Source organism: Pseudochaenichthys georgianus, chromosome 19, assembly GCF_902827115.2.
Source record: "Pseudochaenichthys georgianus chromosome 19, fPseGeo1.2, whole genome shotgun sequence".
Lineage (NCBI taxonomy): Eukaryota > Metazoa > Chordata > Actinopteri > Perciformes > Channichthyidae > Pseudochaenichthys > Pseudochaenichthys georgianus.
In genome coordinates this window covers 23174096-23194302 of record NC_047521.1, presented here as the reverse complement: position 1 = coordinate 23194302, position 20207 = coordinate 23174096, and the positions used below count along the sequence as shown (strand labels likewise).

General features: G+C 41.9%; 1 protein-coding gene across 3 annotated transcripts in view; it reads right to left on the bottom strand.

The window, feature by feature from the left end:
* ace (angiotensin I converting enzyme (peptidyl-dipeptidase A) 1) overlaps positions 1–20001 on the bottom strand; it is a 31059-nt gene extending 11058 nt beyond the window's left edge. Inside the window, exons 1-14 of one of the 3 annotated variants that reach the window (XM_034106762.2) lie at positions 19812–20001; positions 19347–19587; positions 13695–13862; positions 13527–13614; positions 12227–12370; positions 11499–11702; positions 9383–9480; positions 8532–8701; positions 8181–8404; positions 7892–8036; positions 5079–5177; positions 4388–4510; positions 4079–4284; positions 3557–3693 (exon numbers count right to left, since the gene is read on the bottom strand). In XM_034106762.2, the coding sequence (XP_033962653.1) occupies positions 3557–3693; positions 4079–4284; positions 4388–4510; positions 5079–5177; positions 7892–8036; positions 8181–8404; positions 8532–8701; positions 9383–9480; positions 11499–11702; positions 12227–12370; positions 13527–13614; positions 13695–13862; positions 19347–19580 (2040 nt within the window). In that variant the 5' untranslated portion in view covers positions 19581–19587; positions 19812–20001. Of the gene's footprint in view, positions 1–3556; positions 3694–4078; positions 4285–4387; positions 4511–5078; positions 5178–7891; positions 8037–8180; positions 8405–8531; positions 8702–9382; positions 9481–11498; positions 11703–12226; positions 12371–13526; positions 13615–13694; positions 13863–19346 lie in introns of all 3 variants that reach the window. The other 2 variants (XM_034106763.2, XM_034106760.2) reach the window with 2 other exon arrangements.
* Positions 20002–20207: the final 206 nt, after the last annotated feature.

Here is a 20207-nt window from a genome sequence, read left to right as displayed (position 1 = left end):
TAAACAATGTGTTGGATGTGCAGCTAGGATAAGTAATAAGGGAGCTTGGAGTGATTTTCGGTGCAGTAATAGGTTAGCATTTTTCGCTCGGGGCTAATTCAGAGGCTCAGAGGATAACAGAGTAGGCCTATGTTTTTATTTTTTATTTTTTTCACAACTGTTGTATTTGGATGGAATGAATACCTATAGTGATAATTCAAAGTAATAAAATGATTTTTACAGTGAAAAAGTTCAAATGGAACTGATGGTTCCCAAATTACCCAGAGGTGAGTCCGCTTGGACTTTATTTTTCTAAACCTCTCTAAAAAGGTCAAATTTCACTTGTTTTGCATCAATCTTGATACAAGGTACTTATTATATGTTATAGTTTGGATTCCTAAAGCTTTTAGTCTACTAGCCCATCATTCAAGGGTGGTTTTCACTATAAGTAATGGGTTTTTTTAGGCGGACATTGGAATGTACATGTTTTTACTGTGTTCCATCTGAATTTACTTTAAAATAAAAACATCTATATTGATTCTGTCACTTCTACATCCAACTCACAGATGTAACCTTGCTTTGAGAGAAAGGATTATGAATTTACCCCTTTTAGAAGTGAAGATATAGTCTTTGTTGTGGCATTTTCGAGCCTGAAACCTGAAAAACAGGCTCAGGGCTTAAGAGGTTAATGTTTTGTTTTTTTATTGAAAACGGGGCACAAGCTGCAGCAGCAGCAGTATCCGCAGCTGACAACAATGTCATCACCAGCAGTGAAGAAATTAATGATGTTTCAGGTTTGTGAATCTAATGGTGATATCTGCACTCTGGCTGACTGAGTAAGAAGTGAAAAAGAGCGATGTAACGTTAATGTTATAGCGAGTAAACATGGAGTAACCACACTAAGTATACCCTTATATGTTAGTATGTATACAGAACATGACTAAAAATTATCCTAAGATGTAACGTTAACCCTTCATACCTCAGTCTACTTTTAAGACACTAAAATAACGTATTACAATTTTTATTTTGTTTTCACGCGTGGAATTATACCGGCTCTCGTTTCAGTACACATAACAACGGAACCATAGCAATGGAACTGACAGGCAACGGAACTGACAGGCTACCCTCTGAATCCGATTGGCTGTGACTGCATCCACTCAGAGTGTCCGATTCAGAAACGTGACTCTTACACTCTTTACGTCACAAACAAAGATGGTGGATGAGAATAGATCTATAAAACGATAAGCAATGCGCCCGAATCATCCTTTAAAACTCTACGCACATTAGTTTCACCGAAATAAGTAAACGACTGTATTTGAGTGAGTTAAGGCATTAGTTTGCTTCATTAAAGGGTGTTAATTAATAAGTGTTCTCCAGTGCCTTTTGTCCGCTTTCAGGTATTATTAAGGTAGGGTTAATGTTGCTCTCAAAGTGCACCAGATTGATGCTTTTAACTTCAATATTTAAAAAAAAAAAAAGATCTTCCCGGGGGAGCATGCCCCCGGACCCCCCTAGAGGAGGCGATGACCCCCCTAAAAGATGTTCGGTCCACCCTCTACTTGTAAAAAATAGCACTTTACCCATGCACCCCCCCCCCCCCCCCCAACAACTCCTGGGCTAACCCTCGGATCTCCTACAAACCTAAATCCGCCACTGCTTACCAACATGACAGGTGTTCGGTGCCGAGATGTCTCTGGAGGTGCGCTGGTTTCATCGAGCTGTTGGCTAGTTTCTCCCCACAGAAAAAACACAATGCCTGGGGCGTGTTGCCATTTGTTGACGTGAATCCCATCAAAGCATACGCATCCTGATATTGACAGCATTTTGTTGGCTCAATTTTGGCTCTCTTTTTTTCTCCGTTGTCCACGTTCCCTGCTGTAGTGCTGCTACATTTAAACCACGATTCCATTTCAATGTCTATTTGTTATAATATAATATTGCAACTAGCTTTCCGCTCAGTGTGGTTCCGGGCTAGAGCCTGATTTAGCTCTGGTTCTACCGCAGTGCAGCCGGCTCTCAGTACCGAAACCCGGTTCTTAGATGGCCCCACTCGGCTGCCCGTCAAGAACCAATACGCTTAAGTCGGAGGGGGGCGAGATTAACCTGAGCAAACAGTTCATGGCGAGTACGGCATTAAAAGTTGTAACAAGCAGTAGCGCTGAGCAAAGTGACTAGAACACGACCACACACACTTGTAAAAACTGAGAAGAACCAGTTAAGCACCAGAAAAGCACAAGAACGGATCTTGAACCCTTGGTGGTTCCTAGAAATATTTAATATAACATTTTATCCATCCATCCATCCATCTTCTCCCGCTTATCCGTGGTCGGGTCGCGGGGGTAGCAGTTCCAGCAGAGAGCCCCAAACTTTCTTTTCCCTGGCGACATCAACCAGCTCTGACTGGGGGATCCCAAGGCGCTCCCAGGCCAGCGAAGAGATATAATCCCTCCACCTGGTCCTAGGTCTACCCCTTGGTCTCTTCCCAGCTGGACGTGCCTGGAACACCTCCCGAGGGAGGCGCCCAGGTGGCATCCTAACTAGGTGCCCGAACCACCTCAACTGGCTTATTTCGACGCGAAGGAGGAGCGGCTCAACTCCGAGTCTCTCCCTGATGACCGAACTTCTCACCTTATCTCTAAGGGAGACACCAGCCACCCGGTGGAGGAAACCCATCTCGGCCGCTTGTATCCGCGATCTCGTTCTTTCGGTCATGACCCATCCTTCATGACCATAGGTGAGGGTAGGAACGAAAATGGCGCGGTAGACAGAGAGCTTTGCCTTCTGGCTCAGCTCCCTTTTCGTCACAACGGTGCGGTAAAGCGACTGCAGTACCGCTCCCGCTGCTCCGATTCTCCGGCCCATGTCACGCTCCATTGTTCCCTCACTCGAGAACAAGACCCCGAGATACTTGAACTCCTTCACTTGGGGTAAGGACTCATTCCCTACTTGGAGTGGACAGTCCATCGGTTTCCTGCTGAGAACCATGGCCTCAGATTTGGAGCTGCTGATCCTCATCCCAGCCGCTTCACACTCGGTTGCGAACCGATCCAGTGAGTGCTGAAGGTCGCAGACCGATGAAGCCATTAGAACCACATCATCTGCAAAAAGCAGTGGTGCAATCCTTAGTCCACCGAACTGCAGACCCCCTCCCCCACAACTACGCCTCGAAATCCGATCCATGTATATTACAAACAGGATTGGTGACAAAGCGCAGCCCTGGCGGAGGCCAACCCTCACTGGAAATGGGTCCGACTTACTGCCGAGGACCCGGCAACATTTTATTTTCAATTTAATTTATTGTACTATGATTATTTTTGTAATCATGCATGGTATTTTTTTAATGATTATCTCATAATACCCCATTTGAGAATCACTGGATTAGAGAATGACTAACTCAGTCCATTACTGATTCATTGACACATTTTCGATTAAGAAATACTTCTTTGATGATGCTTTTATTGATTCATGCACAAAATTAACAAAACATGCAATGGGTTTTCACATTTGATTGATGGTAGATGATGCTTGAACAATGCTAAGGTGATTTCAGTGGAGACGGCCTGTCAGAGGGTCTCACCATCTCCTGCTTATTGGCTTCATTGATGTCAGTGTTGTACTTCCAAGAGGCCTCGGTGTAGGCGTTCCACACAACCTCAGCTGTCCTGTTGTACTCTTCTAGAAAATCCTTTGCATTCAGCTCATCCGTGTTCTTGTCTGGTCAAAATAATGCAAATCAAATCCAAATAGTTTCACTTTTAGCTAAACAATAGCGTGTGGAGAGGGAGTATATGTTTGTTTTTGTAGGCGTCATGCGTTTCCGCTTCCAGTAGATAATAAAAATGTTATATATATATGTAATAATGTTTGTGTGCATGCAGGAGAGTATTGTGTAATAGACTGAGGGATTTTACAGTTTACACTTTTAAACCATCCTGCAGACAACACTTTCCTAGTTAAATCTTATAGCCAAAAAATATAATTTCCTAACTTTTTTACTTGATTCATCGAGATAAGTACTTATACTTTATTAAACAATATAATGTTAATGTGTTTTATCGCCTGTTGTTTGTTGACCGTTCATTTTGAGCGACGCTCTTACCAATATCTTCAGGGTAGCCCTCTGGGATGGGAGGAACCCAGTTAAAGTCCGGCCATCCCAATGTCTCATTCACATTTTGCTCCTCCAGCCACTTAGTAATGGGGTCAAAGTACTCCATCAGTGCGTTGGCATCCAGCCTGTTGGTACCAATGGCCTCCTGGAGCACCTCAGGCCAGGGTTTGGAAGATCCAGCCTGGAGAATTGTCCTGGAGAAGGTAGAATACAGCTGTAAAACACCTTCACTGTTTGCTTCAATCCAGTATTCATGATCTGGGTAATAAACAAAGGAGCCCCCGACAAGTCACATACTTTAAAACTGCCCCAGCTTCTGCAGAGCGGTAGATGTCACATGTGTGCAAGGGACCCGTGTGGCCAGCTTTAACACACAGTGCTTTTTGAAGCTGGAACTGCAGGATGAAGCTGATAAAATACCTGCAGGGAAAACAATTACTCCGTTATCTCTTTAGTGATATGCATTTACACTACTGCTTTTCAAAATGTTCCAGATATTTAGTTCAAAAAAGACAAATCAAGAGATGTAACTTAAGGAGAGTATTTACTAGAGTGCAAAACTACAAATGTCTTACATTTTAAGGATGCTGTAAGTGTGTGTTTTAGCAAAAACTACACAAGATGATGTTTGCCTGTTATACTAAGTGTGTGTTTGGCTACATGTGTCACATTGTTTATGAAACCAGCTAGGGCTTATTTCCTGAAGCTTCCTGCTATTGTGTGGTTATTGTATCGTGTAAGACTCAAGGGCCAGTAATTGAGTCCAGATGACTGCAAACAATAGCTTAATTCCCACATCACCAGCCATGCTTACATGTTCATTATTATACTTCCCTAATGTCTTCATATGTATGTGGAGGCATGTACACAAACATAAACCCATGATTGAGAGTAAAGCAAATCAGACAGCAAGGAAATGCATGTAAAACATATGTTCATTGGCTTATTGTGTTCTGTGTGTAAACTATTACATCGGAAAAAAAGCTACCTGATGTACGGCGTGTTTCCAGGGATGTGGTATTTTGCCCCGGCATCAAAATGCTCCTCTGTGCGTTTGGTGGGTGGGCAGATGCCTTGATATTTCGTCCTTCAAAATGAAATAAGAGATGGATTAAAAACACACTGGCATAGGTTACATAAGACATGAGTTCTGGAAAATATATTGAACCTAATGAGGATAGCATTTTTCCTTATTCTTTAACTTTTATTTATCCATTAATTGACAGCTAGGCATGTGTGCTCTTTTTCCAGCAGCAGCTACTAAAGTGTGAATGCAAGCTAGTGAAACCAGCTCTACTGTTACTACCAGGGCCGCCCCTGGCCAACTTGGGGCCCCAAGCGACATTGTGAGATGAGGCCCCCCCCAACCGACAGGAGTGAAAACTTTTTTTTTGGAAACAAAGTAGGCTACTTTGCAAATATAATTCCTGTTTATTATTATTATCAACACAGTTACTTTTTTATACAGTAGGTAAATGGTAAATGTGCATGTATGTCATTCAGTATGCGTTTACAGGTGAATACGTCTGCATTTCCTGCCAAATACTTGCTTCAAAAAGATTAAAATATAATTAATGCAAATAAACTACTTCTACTAATAATAATAATAATAATAATCATAATCAATTCAATAATATAAATACTATATTATTTTATTATAATTTAGTTGTAATATAGTCAAGACAAAACATGCTTATGACATGCTCAAAAACTATAGGTTACTTACGTAACCCCAGTCCTCAGAGTAACATGAAGTGTCTCACTATGGGATGCGCCTCATCGCGGAGCAAACAGAAGCATCAATCTCATTACGCCAATCCTGATTGGCTGGTGATCTTTACGTCAGCGTCAGGGAATCCACCCCCTATAAGTAGCTTGCGCCACGACGCATGCGTCATTCAAAATAGGCACCTCTTCTCGCTTCACCATAGCAAGGAGGGCCGTCTGGAGAGACATCTCACTTCATGTTACTCTGAGGACTGGGGTTACGTAAGTAACCTATAGTTCTCATTCATAACACTCCGTTCGATATCTCACTATGGGAAATTGTAGCTCCCGTATTGCCAGACGAGCTTATCTCGAAAATCACCAAACCGACCAGAACTTTAACAGGTAGAGCTCTGACTCAACCAGGTGCCCAGCACTGCTTGAGTCAAAACTGGGAGTAGAACGTCCAGACTGTTAAAAGGCGGACAAAAGTGAGCGCCGAGGACCAGCTCGCCGCTTGCACCAATATCTTGGATGGGAGACATCCTGGACAGAGCCCATGATGCAGCCAGACCCTGAGTCAAGATAACTCGCGAACCCGAGGGTGCCTGCGAGCTCTGACTCGTATGGGCCCCACAGCAATTGCTTCCACAAACAGTGGGAGAGCCGTTGCTTAGTAACAGGCTTGCCCTTGTAAGGGATAGCCCAGGACACAGGGGGCTTGGTCATTATGACGAAGCACCCCCGATTATGGTACCACTAGAGCCAAGCGCTCTGGGTGTGGGTGAAAGATCGACCCCCCCCGCTTGGGACAGTATGTCCCTGCGTATTGGGAGCTGCCATGGCTGCCGCACAGCAGTTGATATATCTCCGCTAGCCAGTACATAGCTGGCCAGTGTGGAGCTATCAGAATAAGTGTGTGGCGTTGCTCTCTCACTCTGGCCAAAGTTGGAGGTATCAGAGCCAGGGGTGGAAACGCGTACAGAAGGCCCGGGGGCCAATCGTGCGCGAGTGCATTAGATCTTAGACAGTAGATCTGCCCCGAGGTTCATCACTGCGCACAGCAGCTGAGGCCCTCTGGGCGGGGCCCCCTGCGCAAGGCGGGGCCCCCTGCGCAAGGCGGGGCCCCCTGCGCAAGGCGGGGCCCCATGCAGCCTGCGTGATTGGCCTGTAGGGAGGGGCGGCCCTGGTTACTACCAACAACCCTGACTTAATATTTTGTGGCTGGGTTTTGCTGAGTCTCAGCAGGTGGAAAGTGGCATTGGCTCGACAAAAGGGATTGGCAACAGCCAGTCTGATAAACTCACTTAACTCTCATATTTGTAACATTTTCCACTAGCCTACAGTATATTCTACAGTGGCGTGAGGGTTCCTGAAATTCAGGTTTGGCTTTTAGTTTTGATGTGCCACCTCAAGATGTTCAGCGGACCCATCAAGCCAGCATATAACACATTTCTGGGAGCTCAAATGTCAAAGTACTATGAACAACTTACTGAATTCATGTTAGAAGCTTTTGTTTTTCCATAATATATGGAATTACAATTCAAAACTATATGTTGGATTCGGTAGATTTTAGTGATGAATCTAGTAAAAATGTATCATCCAATCCATCCAGCTTAATAGAGAGTTTTAACTTATTGTTTAACTGTCCGATCTGCAACTGACTGACTATTTCGTTCCCTCTCACAGTTGTCAAAATGTATTTTATTGGCTGTTTCAGTGAAGAAGTTATTCAAACACGCTGTACATTACCTGCTCAAAACTTAACAGACTAGCTCGTAAACACAGAGCATTTAGCAGCTACAGATATCAGATGGATGTAACTGATGAAGTGGACATGAATGATAATGCTAATAATGTCCCCAAGTGGCCAAAATAGTGAGTTATTACAGGTTTAAGTCATTTTCTAAAACAACAGACCATTGCATAGTTAGCATCAACACTGTATCACTGGGAAACAGTTACTAGCTGTAGCTTCATTACTGTATGCCTAAAGACATGAGTTGTTTAAAAAAAAAAGTAATTAATCATCACACATCCCGGAAAACAAACTATTGTCTTAATGTGAAGTATCTTGTAAGTATATGAACCTACCTGAGGTGCCACCAGTCAGCGTTGTACCGCTCTGGAGGTGTGTTTCCACTGAACACCCCCCATCTCCACTGGTCGATGAGGTAGCCAAAGGGAAGGAAGGCTATCTTCTCCAGAGCCATCTTCAACAGGTAGTTGGTGTCCGTTTCTGGAGAAACACAGTGCATAAATACTATTATTTTAAGCATTTGATGATGAATTAGATATTTAAAAATTCTTCTAATTAAATGTTTGCAATGCATCCACATCTCTTCTTTGGGAGGGTATTTAAGTGGCTTGGCTTAGTCTCTACCTGTGTCAGAGGTCGTAGTATTCAGTAGTCCAATGGTGTGCAGATGTTTGGGTGTGGAAACGGAAAGAGACAAAACGTCGCCAATAGCCTCGTGAAACCCGGGGTTGGCTCCGCGACGGTAGCCCACAGGCAGGTGCTTGTACTGCAGGTAATACTGGACGTGTCCCATCTCATGGTGAACAGTAAAGAGCTGCTCCATTGTTACTGTGGTGCACTGCTTGATCCTAAAGACGATACAATTACATTATATTATCACGTTTTATAAACAAGACGAGCTATGGAGTTGGCAATGAATGAAGTGCAACTATTAACTGAACTCACTAAATCATTCTCATATAACGTTGACGTTACCTGAAGTCTTTGCGGTTGGAAAAGTCCCAGGCAGACGCATGGCACACTACCTCTCGACCCTCAGGCTTCACCAGCATGGATTCTTTCCAGAACTCCTCGGGCATCTCGGTTAAATTCAGAGACGTGAAGAACTCCTCGGCCACACCAAACATGTGCGTGGCGTTATAGCCCTGTGGAGGGGACACAATTAATGGTTCAGCTCAATGCAATCTGATAAAACTAGAGTGATATAACCGCAGAGAAAAAGTTGGATTCATGATCTCATTTGAAGATGACTGTCCAACAGAATCCCGGTTGCACACAGTCTATTATTTAGAAGCCAAATCATTCATGGTTATGAGCAGGAGCTGTAAAATCATATTTTTTATTTTTTGTAATTGTAAAAGTTATTTCTTTTTGATTCATCTTTTATTTACAAGTAAAATGTACGCTAGAGGGGGTAGGACCAGCAAAGTAGTTTTAAGCTTCTTCTTGCCCCTGTTGAACATGACAGACTATTTGAGAATTTCTTTTCTTTTTTCTTTGTGTTATACCTTGAACGTTTCTTTTTGTTATAATTATTATTATTATAAGGAAAAATTATTATTGTTGTATGTTTTGTTTCTGACATGTTCAATAAATTGACTAAAATATAAATAAATAAAAAGAAAAAGAATGTCTTAATGTGTGCATATGTATAAATGTGTCTGTTGATTGTGTGTATATATAGGATATACATATTTTTATATACATATTGTATTTTTGTATTCGGGATTGTGGGAAACGGCATTTTGATCTCTCTGACAGACAGAGAGATCACACAAACTGAAAGGTTGACGATAAAGTTGACTTTGACTTTTCCCCATACTTACTTGTCGCTCCATTTCTTCAGTCACATCCAAGTTGGGCTTGTCAGGAAATGGGATCATCATACCATAAATATTGTTCCAGGTCTGGCCCCACATATTTCCTGAGAGAGCAAGAAAACACTCTCAAGCAACAATTCTGACTTGTTATGGGATACTCCGTCAGGGACACTGTAGGAAATCGCTCGTTCACAGTAATGTGATAAGCACACAACATGACCTGCAGTGGTGAGTCTGCACCGCGATACTGTATTGTTCCTGGCATGTGTGATTACATCTTTGATGCTTTTCCAAGCTTTGATTAACTAATCACCATTTACATTAGGGATGTATTGGAGCGGTGACAACATATGTGTCACTACTCCAACACCCTTTGTGTACAATATAATTACCAAGGTTGTGGATTTGTTTTAACTGAGTTTTTTAACAAACTACCAAAAGATTAAATATAAGACTTGATAAAGGAATTTGTAATTGGATTTAGATTACATAAAATGCAATTGAACCGATTCCAAATCGTATTATAGGCCTATTTTATATGATAAATCTGACTTGAAGATACTTTCTTGAATTTCCATTTTGTTGTAATTGCTGGGTGCATTTGAATACAAATTCCCAAAGATCTCAGCTTGTGATTTTCCCAGGGAATGTTGCCAGACACCTATTTTATACAGTGGCGAGCCGTGACTTTTATACCTAGGCCCTCTGACCCCCCTTCCCTCGAAAAAAAGAAGAGTTATTACGTCACAGCGTATACTTCAGCGGAATATCAAAACAGCGGCCCGGGGTGCAAAGCGCATCAATGACAGCGACCCTCTACCACACAAAACAACACCATGTATATAAACACCTATCATGACAGGGCACCCACAGCCAAGTAACAATTACAAATGAATGAAGTCGGCACGGCGGCCTTCATTGAAAATGACTTAGGCCCACCTTTGATGATAAATCACTGAAACACAAAGTCCATCCTCCTGTCCTTTTGGATGAAGCACTTGCGGGTCATGCAGCTGATCCTTTGCCACTCCAGTTTATCATTGTAACTCAATCTTGAAAATGACTCTGTTTAATAATTTGTTGCAAACGATGTCATCACTATCATGCCATCATGAACGAATTTATGCTAATCATAAATCTATCGATTAGATTTATGATTCAAAATTAATAAAAGTAGGGTAGACATGTGGATATTATCCGGCTGAACAAAACGTGCATTTATCTAACAGGTTCGTTTTCCACAGACCTTATTTCAAGCTATCTTCCAAAATCCTATGGAGAAAACCCATTGCTTTCTGTCGAGGTAATCCGAGCGCAGGTTACTTCCGGGTTTTAGGACGCGTCACTGCACCACTTGCAGAGACCTCACAGCGGGCGGAACTAGTCATAAAGTCCGCGAAAATAAAGCCCGCCCATTTAGAGGGAAGATATGATTGGTCAATTGTACTGTTATTTGACATTACTCTCTCTTTGAGTTACTATAGTTGGCCCTCTGTGAATGTAGAGAGGGACCAACAAGCTCTCCCGTCTTCACAGTAACTCGCAGAGACGGCATTTAACCCTTCACATTCTAACAGAAACTGAACAGGCAGATTCGAAGGATTTATTTATTTGGAACTGTTATTTTAAATACAATTAAATCGAGTTATGTTGGTAAAACTAATGAAAAAGTAGGGTAAAAATAATATATATAATAATATTTTTTTTTTTAAATGTTTTTTTTAGAATATCTTAGGCCCTCACAGAGGGCCTAGAGGGCCCTGACGGCTCGCCACTGATAATACTGCAAATGCAGAACTATCATCATTGAAACATAAAATGATATTAGGATACAAAAAAAGCCAGAAAACATTTTGGTTAGGGTTGTTATCCTCTGCCTATGGACAAATGAATCCATGGTTACATGCAAGGCATACTCTTCACTTAATATTAAAATACATTTTCCAGGAAAGGGTTGAATAAAAGGCATGGGTAAATTAAAGAGCCTTTTCTGCACTCCCAAAAGAGGAAAGTCTCCTACTCCTTCATTATACTGTCGTTTTGACAGTCTGTATGTCATGTATCACACATTAACGGCTCTTGTTAAAGTGTAAATAGCAACATAAAAAAAGTTAATTCCTACCCATCAGGTGGGCAGGGATGGGTCCTTTCAGGTTGATGTACTTTGGACCGTACTGGTTGTAGAGCTGGCGGCGCACAAAGGCATGCAGATTCTTGTAGAGCGGTTCAATCGTCCTGTAGAGTTTCTCTATATCCTGCTCAAAGGTCTCATACAAGCCTTTATACTCGTACCCAGAGCGCCAGTCAGCTCCAGTGTCAGCAAACCCTAAACAGGACACATTGTTATAGTTCTCTCTTTCTCACTCTTTATCTTTCCCTTCCCTTCTTTATCTTTCCCTTCCCGTTCAGTTATTATGCTCCAAATATCTGGAACGAACTCCCAGAAACCTGCAGGTCTGCTGCAACTCTTACTACTTTTAAATCCAGGCTGAAGACTTTTCTTTTTGTTGCTGCTTTTAATTGAACTATTCACATCTTAGACTGCACTGTAACGTTTATCCATGTATTTTATCTTTTAATGTTTATTTTATTAGCTTTTCTTTTTAATGACAGATTTTAAATGCCATTTTCTTAATGTCTTTCATTTTTTGTAAAGCACTTTGAATTGCCTTGTGTTGAAAAGTGCTATATAAATAAACTTAACTTGCCTTGCCTTGCCTTGCCTTGCCTTGTCAGTCATTGATGACCCTTAACTCTCCTTGGGCTGCTTTCATGTCATTCTAATTAAATGAATTAGTCATTTTGTACCGTTATGAGCTTCAATGTTAAAGGTAAAGGGGGAATTCTTACCATCCGCTTGAGAGGCTTTGTTGCTGAGCTCCACAAACTTGGGGTAATATTCCCTGAGAGGAACACCTGATACATTGTGCCAGGCCTCCCACACGTACAGCAGCCTCTTGTAGCTCCTGGAGGTTGCCATGATATTTGTGAGTTCTGCGAAATAAAAAAGTATTGCACCACATTAGTCATGAAAAAAAGGATGGACTATAACTGGAGGCTGGCCTAATCTGGAATGCAGACAAAAACGTATAACCTCAAAAGCAAGAAGTGAACGTTTTTCTAAAAACAATGAAGATGTATTGTGTTTTAGTTGACTTCATGCTCTCAACAGGAAAAGGCCAGAAGAGACGCATATTCAAGAGATTAGCTTTGAGTAATGACAACTCCATGATATTCTGAGCGTCATGTAAAACAACACACATGCCAGAAATAGGAAATGAGGATGGAACAAGTTGAAGACCAAAGAAGATGCTTCAAATGGTGGAAAAAGTCATGTTGACAGTCTGGTTGTTATTATAAAGACTAAAAGAATGTATCACGGACCCTGAATAACCCTGCTCCACCTTAAAATGTGTCAAAGACTACGAAACCAGTAATCATTTTCAGACTGTGCCTCAGACGAGGCCTTAGACACCTGCACATAATTAACTTTTGTACTTTCATGATTTGATTTTAAGTAGAAATAACTGTTTTTGTCATTTTGTGTGCGCCGGCAAGGATTTCTCACAATGACTTTTGGCAGTTGTTGCTGACACACAGAGCCATTGTTCAGCGTTAAAAGCCGCCGACATGATGTTTCTATAGCTTTTTACTTAACACTTATGAGCACACATACATAACACTTCCTTTGGACCTCACCGAAGTAATTTTGCCCATCCTGTTACTTTTCCAAGAGCAGATCATATCTAAACCACTTAGAACCTGTTTTTTTTTTTCAAGACTTCCCCTTCCTCATTGTTGTGTGTTTCATACTTTTAAAAATTGCTCTGATCCTGTTTTCATGAAAAAGACCAAGGCATCTGTATCATATAATTCATGCATTTTAAGTCCCAAACTGAGTCGACATTACCTCTGCCAAGGAGTTTGTGTTCTTGTTTTTTTGTCAGAAGGATTACAGAAAAACTACTCGTCTGATTTTCTTGATACTTGGTGGAAGGGTGAAGCATGTGCAAAGAAAGATCTCATCGTATTTTGAAGTGGATCTGATTCATTTGGCTGCTGCACAAATCATTTTTCACTTCTGTTCCCATTGCGTGGCCTTGGAGGTTCTGCGCTCTCCAGTGGCCTTTCCAGCTCTGTATTGACTCACCAGGTTCCAGGCTCCAGCTTATGTTCGGCTCTGGATGCACCTTGGCCGTTGAGTAAATCTTGTCCATAGTGCTGAGAATTATGTTATACTGGAGACAAAAAAAAGAGATTAGAAGTAAAAAAAAGGTCAGTTTCACATCAATGTTCCCATTAGAAAACAGCTACACACCTCCTCTCTCTCAGCTAGGGGCAGGTTGGCCACTCCCAGGATCATAATCTTCTCCATCAGTACTTTCTCTTCGTTAGAGAGAGTGAGGAGAACCGCTGGAGTGAAGACCTGTTTCGCCTTTAACCCCCATGCTGAGGAGAAGGCCTGCTCTTCCAGGGATGCATTCACCTACAAAAAAAAAAAAAAAGTTTTTAAAAGTAACCATATATTCGTTACTTATAAAAAAACAATCTAAAAGTGAAAGGCCTGCCAGGAAGGGCAAAAGAGTATGTACAGTAGCATAAGACAATTAGCATCTTCATGTCTTAAAGGTCCCCTATTATACTGTTTTCATCAATATATTATAGGTTTCAGATATATACAAAACATGTTTCTGAAGTGTTTGGCTCCAAACAGATCATTGCAGCATTACCCATAATCCCCTCTGTTTCAGCCCTGTTTCAAAAGTACTGATTCTCTGTCTGTTACTTTAGATGAAAATAAGGAGCCCCTCCCCACGCCCCTCTGAGAGAGATTTGGTTAGAAAGAACGCAATGGTGCTCTAGGAGGAGATTCAGGTGATACGGTGGGGGGGGGGGGGGGTTACCTTGGTTGGTGATTGGCTAATGGTTACACAAGCCAAAAAATCGTTATGACATCATAAAGTGGCCAAAATCGGATCGGCTCATTTTCCGACGTTTTAATAGAAATGGATCAGGACAAAAAGAGAGAGAGAATCTTTTTCCCTGACACTTTCAGAGTCTCTTTACACAGAGGGGACACATGTTGATGTAGAAGAGACATGAACAAGTGGATTTTGCATATTAGGTGACATTTAAAACGAGTATTCAGAAATGTTTTCCCTTTGTCGTCAGTTTTTTTGTTGCAATATTGATGTGACAGGAGTAGAACATGGGCATAATTGAGAGTGCATTGGGACACAGTGGACACCTTTGAGTGGTGTGGAAAGAACCACCTGAGCTCAGTATTGCCAAGATAAAGACAAGGAAATGATGGTTGCCATGCAATTTGGTGAAGACATAAATGGTCTTTTACCGCTTTCTCCCCAAATTATAGTCTAGACTCTTAGATCCTCACCGCTATTATAGCAAACCAGCCTGCATATCCACCAGTTTTGAGCTGAATCATCGTGATGAAGAATGTGCCATTTACAGAGGGCTGTTCATTGGAAGTAGTTGCAAGATGGCAGATTGCACGATTACCTGCAAGCTCTTATTATAATATTTAACAATATTAGTTGTTATCCAAAAGACAATCATAAACCAACTGTTATTGTTAAGATGTAACAAAATTATGTGAAGACTATCCTCTCATCTAATACCTTCTGTTTGGTTTTCTTAAAAATGACCAACAGACGCTTGCGTGCCTTTTTCTCCCTTGTTATAACTGCTTTAACTGCTTTAACTGCAACACGTCTCCATCTGTAACTTGATGTGTTTCCTGACATCTTCCCTCTTGGATCAATAAAGTGTTTTATCTGTCTATTGAGGGCAAGGACAGAACAGTGAAACAATCATAGCTCAAGGATAATATTTGAGAAATGACTTTATGTTCATATGACCTCGTTGGATGTCTGGAGCTTTTCTTTACGGCACTCTTAAAGGTCATGGACGGAGGTGTTTCTATGTGTAATGACAGCGCTGGGACAATAGATGGATTCAAGGCTGCTGTGCATGGATTTGTCACATTGATTTGCTCCAATTTAAAATGAACTACTGCTGTATTGTTACAGCACTTTCTGTCCAATTGGCAGCACCTTTGCCATTTGATTGCCTCTTTTTTTTTACTGTGTTTGAACCCTGTTAAAGTTGAGAAATCACACTGCATATTGGGTTGGCTCAGTTAGGTAACTTGTGGCGCGTTTCCACTGCAGCGGGTAGCTCCTTTAAGCGTGCCGAGCCGTGCGGGGCCCGTTTTTGGTTGCGTTTCCACTTGGCCTAGTTTTAGACCGGGGCTACTTTTTCACCTTTTTTCTGGCCCGACTAAATCGTGGTTCTAGGGCCAGGAACAACCAGGCTGAGTCGGGCTGAGTATGCTAAACTAGAGAGAGAATCGCTGGCAAGGGGGCTACAACTACAACAAGATGAACATATTTGACCGTGATTTAATTGTAATACACGTTTCAAAATGATGCCGAAGTAACAACATACTGATACCGGTTAGTACAAACCATGAATTAATGCTTTGACAAGTCTGCAGACAGACGGCAGGCGAAAAACCCTTTTAAAATGCGTGCTTTCTAAATGGAGCTAAACTAACGTTATATATGCTCCGACCGTCCACACTCACAACAACGGCTTATACAGACATAAATAAACCAGCGACTGTATTCACCATGACACAGACAGTATGTGGTTTGTACTTGTTTAACTTTTGTCTAGTTTCTGAACAGATATGAAGAGCTGTGAGCTCTGAGTGCTAAGAGCTAACGGCTGTGTTGTTTTTTGAAGATGACGTCACGGCTCCGCCTACACTGCGTTACTATAGTAACTACCCCAGTTCCTAAACTGTAATGGAAGCGCAGCATTAAAGTGAGCCGGGCCTAATAAGGCCTAACCAAACCGAGCGAGGCCTGCAGTGGAAACGCGCCATTGGTAAACATGTTCATACAGATCTACTTCATATAGTAAACAAATCTAGTAAACAAATCTCTTCACTCAGGTATCTTTCCACAGGCCCTGAAAACTGCAGTCATTAAACCGCTCTTAAAAAAGAATAATCTAGATGCTTCAGTAATGCACAATTACAGGCCCATATCAAACCTCCCATTTCTAGGTAAGATCATTGAAAAAGTGGTTTTTCAACAGTTGAGTAATTTCTGGCATTTAAATAGTTGTTTCGATGTGTTCCACTCAGGCTTTCGTCCAAACCACAGCACTGAGACTGCTCTTGTAAAGGTCTTTAATGACATCCACTTAAACACAGACAGTGGCAGAACTTCAGTGTTAGTATTATTAGATCTCAGTGCTGCGTTTGACACTGTTGACCACAACATATTACTAGACCGACTGGAAAACTGGGTGGGACTTTCGGAAACAGTTCTAAATTGGTTTGAATCCTACCTAAAGGACAGAAACAACTTTGTTTCTATAGGTACATACACATCTGAGTTGACACATATGACATGTGGGGTTCCTCAAGGCTCCATCTTGGGGCCTCTTCTCTTTAACATCTACATGCTACCACTGGCTCAGATAATTAAAAACAACAAAATAAGTTACCATATATAGCTATGCAGATGACACACAAATCTACGTAACAATTTCACAAGGAGACTATGCTCCAATTCAGCAAAGTCAGAACGTATAAAAGTGAGCGCTGAGCTTCTGTCTGCAATGTTCAAACCAACAGATAAAGCCAGAAATCTAGGTGTAGTCATGGACTCTGCCCTGAGTTTCAACAGTCACATTAAAACAGTTACTAAATCAGCCTACTATCACCTAAAGAATATATCTAGGATTAAAAGACTAATGTCACAGCAGGATTTGGAAAAACTTGTCCATGCTTTTATCTTCAGTAGACTCAACTACTGCAATAGTGTCTTCACAGGTCTCACTAAAAAATCTATTAGGAAGCTGCAGCTGATTCAGAACGCCGCTGCTCGAGTCCTCACTAACACTAAGAAAGTGGATCACATCACTCCAGTTCTGAAGTCTTCACACTGGCTTCCTGTGTGTCAAAGAATAGATTTCAAAATACTGCTGGTTTCGGCCCAAATTACATTTCTGACCTCCTGCTAAATTGTGAACCATCCAGATCTCTCAGGTCTTCAGGGACTGGTCAGCTTTCTGTCCCCAGAGTCAGAACTAAACATGGTAAAGCAGCGTTCAGTTATTATGCTCCAAATATCTGGAACAAACTCCCAGAAACCTGCAGGTCCGCTGCAACTCTGACTACTTTTAAATCCAGGCTGAAGACTTTTCTTTTTGTCGCTGCTTTTAATTGAACTATTCATATCTTATACTGCACTGTAACTTTTATCCATGTATTTTTTCTTAATGTCTTTCATTTTTTGTTTTTCTTTTAATGTTTCTTTTATTATCTTTTACTGTTTTTAAATGCCTTTATCTGAATGTCTTTCATTTTTGTAAAGCACCTTGAATTGCCTGGTGCTGAAAGGTGCTATATAAATAAACTTGCCTTGCCTTGCCTTGCCTTGCCTTACTGAGGTTACCACATGTAACTAGTCGAACAGTGGCTTCATTCCAGCGATGTTTTCATGTTTTCATCCCAGATAATCATTCTCAAACAAAGAAGCACAATAAAGATACCGACATGCCGATTCTCTTTTCTTCAAGGTCTTGTTGTTATACAAGCTGCAAGGAATATTGTAATTTGTAAAGAGGTTACATTGCCTTTTAAATTATTATACGTTTATACGGATTTACCCTTTGAACACATAACCTGTACAAAGTATAACTGGACTTAAAAAGCAACACCAAGGGTTTATATCCACAATAAAAAGCACATGCAGATTTGCATGCATGCTTTGTGTGCTCAGAGTCCAATGTACATTTTGCAATTTAATATGCCACTTTATTACAATAATCACAGTGTTAAGCAATATATTTAGAGTTCAGTTGGAACATTATTTGCTGTCAGGGTGAATCGCCCTGCTCTCCCTGGCTGCCAGTTTAGATGCAGCTCAGGGCTCTGATCCACTTTGATCCCATCTTTGATCTGCCCATGCTCGTACATTACATCTAAAATCCCACTCATCTTCCACCTTACTACATTCTGGAGAGCAGAACAAATTCTGCAGTGTAACCCTGTTGACTCTGGTGAGGTGGGGGCTCCACATCCACACCTATTCAATGTGTGAGGAGACCAAAGCCTGGACAGTGTACTGAAATCCTGTTGTGACAGCTGTCCAAGCACACGTATAGGCTTTGGCCAATTTGCTTTTGCAAGTTTTTCTGACAGAATAAGCTTGTTTTGTTCGCACATAGCCATGAATATGGATGTATTGACTCTTGTGCCTGAAGGCAAATAAACAGTCTTTCACACTGTATAGTTTTATTGCAGTCTGCTGCCTGGCTGTACACTTCTCCTGCTTTATTGCCAGTATCCTCTCCCCCTCGTCTACAATGTTTATGCAAATGTTTCACAGGTGTATGCTGAGATGAAAACCATAAAGTGTTTCAAATATTTCATATCTTGTCTCCACACATTTCTGTTTAGATAAGGCTGCCAATGTGGACAATTTGGATAATAAAGACAATTGGTGTGTGTAAAACTGCATCCTGTGAATCCATCTGAAGACATTTTATCAAGTAGAAAATATCATAAAACACACAGTTAAACAAATGAAAAGCCAACCAAATGCCATGCAAGGCCCCCTAGAAATGTTTTCGAAACTTGGAGACGCTCGCACCGCAGGCATCCAGATTTGTTTTGTATTTCAGAAAAACACAAGCTGAGTTGGCTGCGTTGGGAGGAAACTGAGCATGTCAATTTGGAGAGAAATGAATAAGGGGTGATCTCCAAATCAAGCAGGGCTCAGCTCCACAGAAACCTTTGACCACGCATTAATTTACAGTGACGTGGTGCCAACGCTGGCGAGAACTGATTTCAATGGGCCAATTTCATATTTCATAGCAGCATGAGAGAAAGGTTGCCCTCCAAGCTCTGAGGCTCCAGGAGCTGACTCACCTGAAGCTCTGAGTTGTGGTCTGTGATGTTGGTGTTGTAGTTCCAGCTGGCGGAGACGCTCATGAAGAACACCTCCTCGGCGGTGCCGTTGTAATCGTTGAGGAATTTCAGGGCATCGTCCATGGTGTTCTGATACACCCCTGGCAGCCAGCTCCCTGGCAGAGCCTCACAGAGTCCACACACTGGCAGCAGCAGCAGCACTGACCACAGCAACCTGTCCATTCCAGTGGCCATGGTGAGCCTCCACCCAAGACCAAAATGGAGAAAGACTTTAAAAGAGTTGGAAGGAGCTAAAAATACACTTTCTCCCAAGAAGTGAGAGTACACCTTCCCCCAGGAGCTGCTGTCTCATCCGCTCCCTGGTCTGGCTGCTGGTGAAATGCACAGAAGCCAATGAGAGCTTCTTTTTAAATGTCAGTTTAACCCTGCCCACACTGCCTTCCCTCTTTCCACTTGCCCACTTACTTACTACTATCTTTCCTCCGTCCCTCCTCCTCCTGCTTTCCGTTCAGCAGACGGAATTCAAATGGATGCCGGTATCTTTGATCAAATCGAAGTTTGCATAACTGTACTAGATGTGAGATGATATGACACACCAATGCAGCCTGCCTGTGGAGTGGCGGATCCTCACTAACCAGCACTGAGCGTCTGGGAGGGATTCCTACACTTTGCTCTCTGTTCCCTCCTTCAGCTTAGTGACAACCGAGGGAGGGGGGTTATAAAAGGCAGGGGAAATAAAAGAGAGAGGATTGGGGAATGAAACAAGAGGGGGATGAACGGGTTAAAGGCTGAGATTTGGAAAAGCTGTAAGAGATTAGCACAAAGAATGACAGAGGAACAAAATGGTGAAAGGGGCTCACC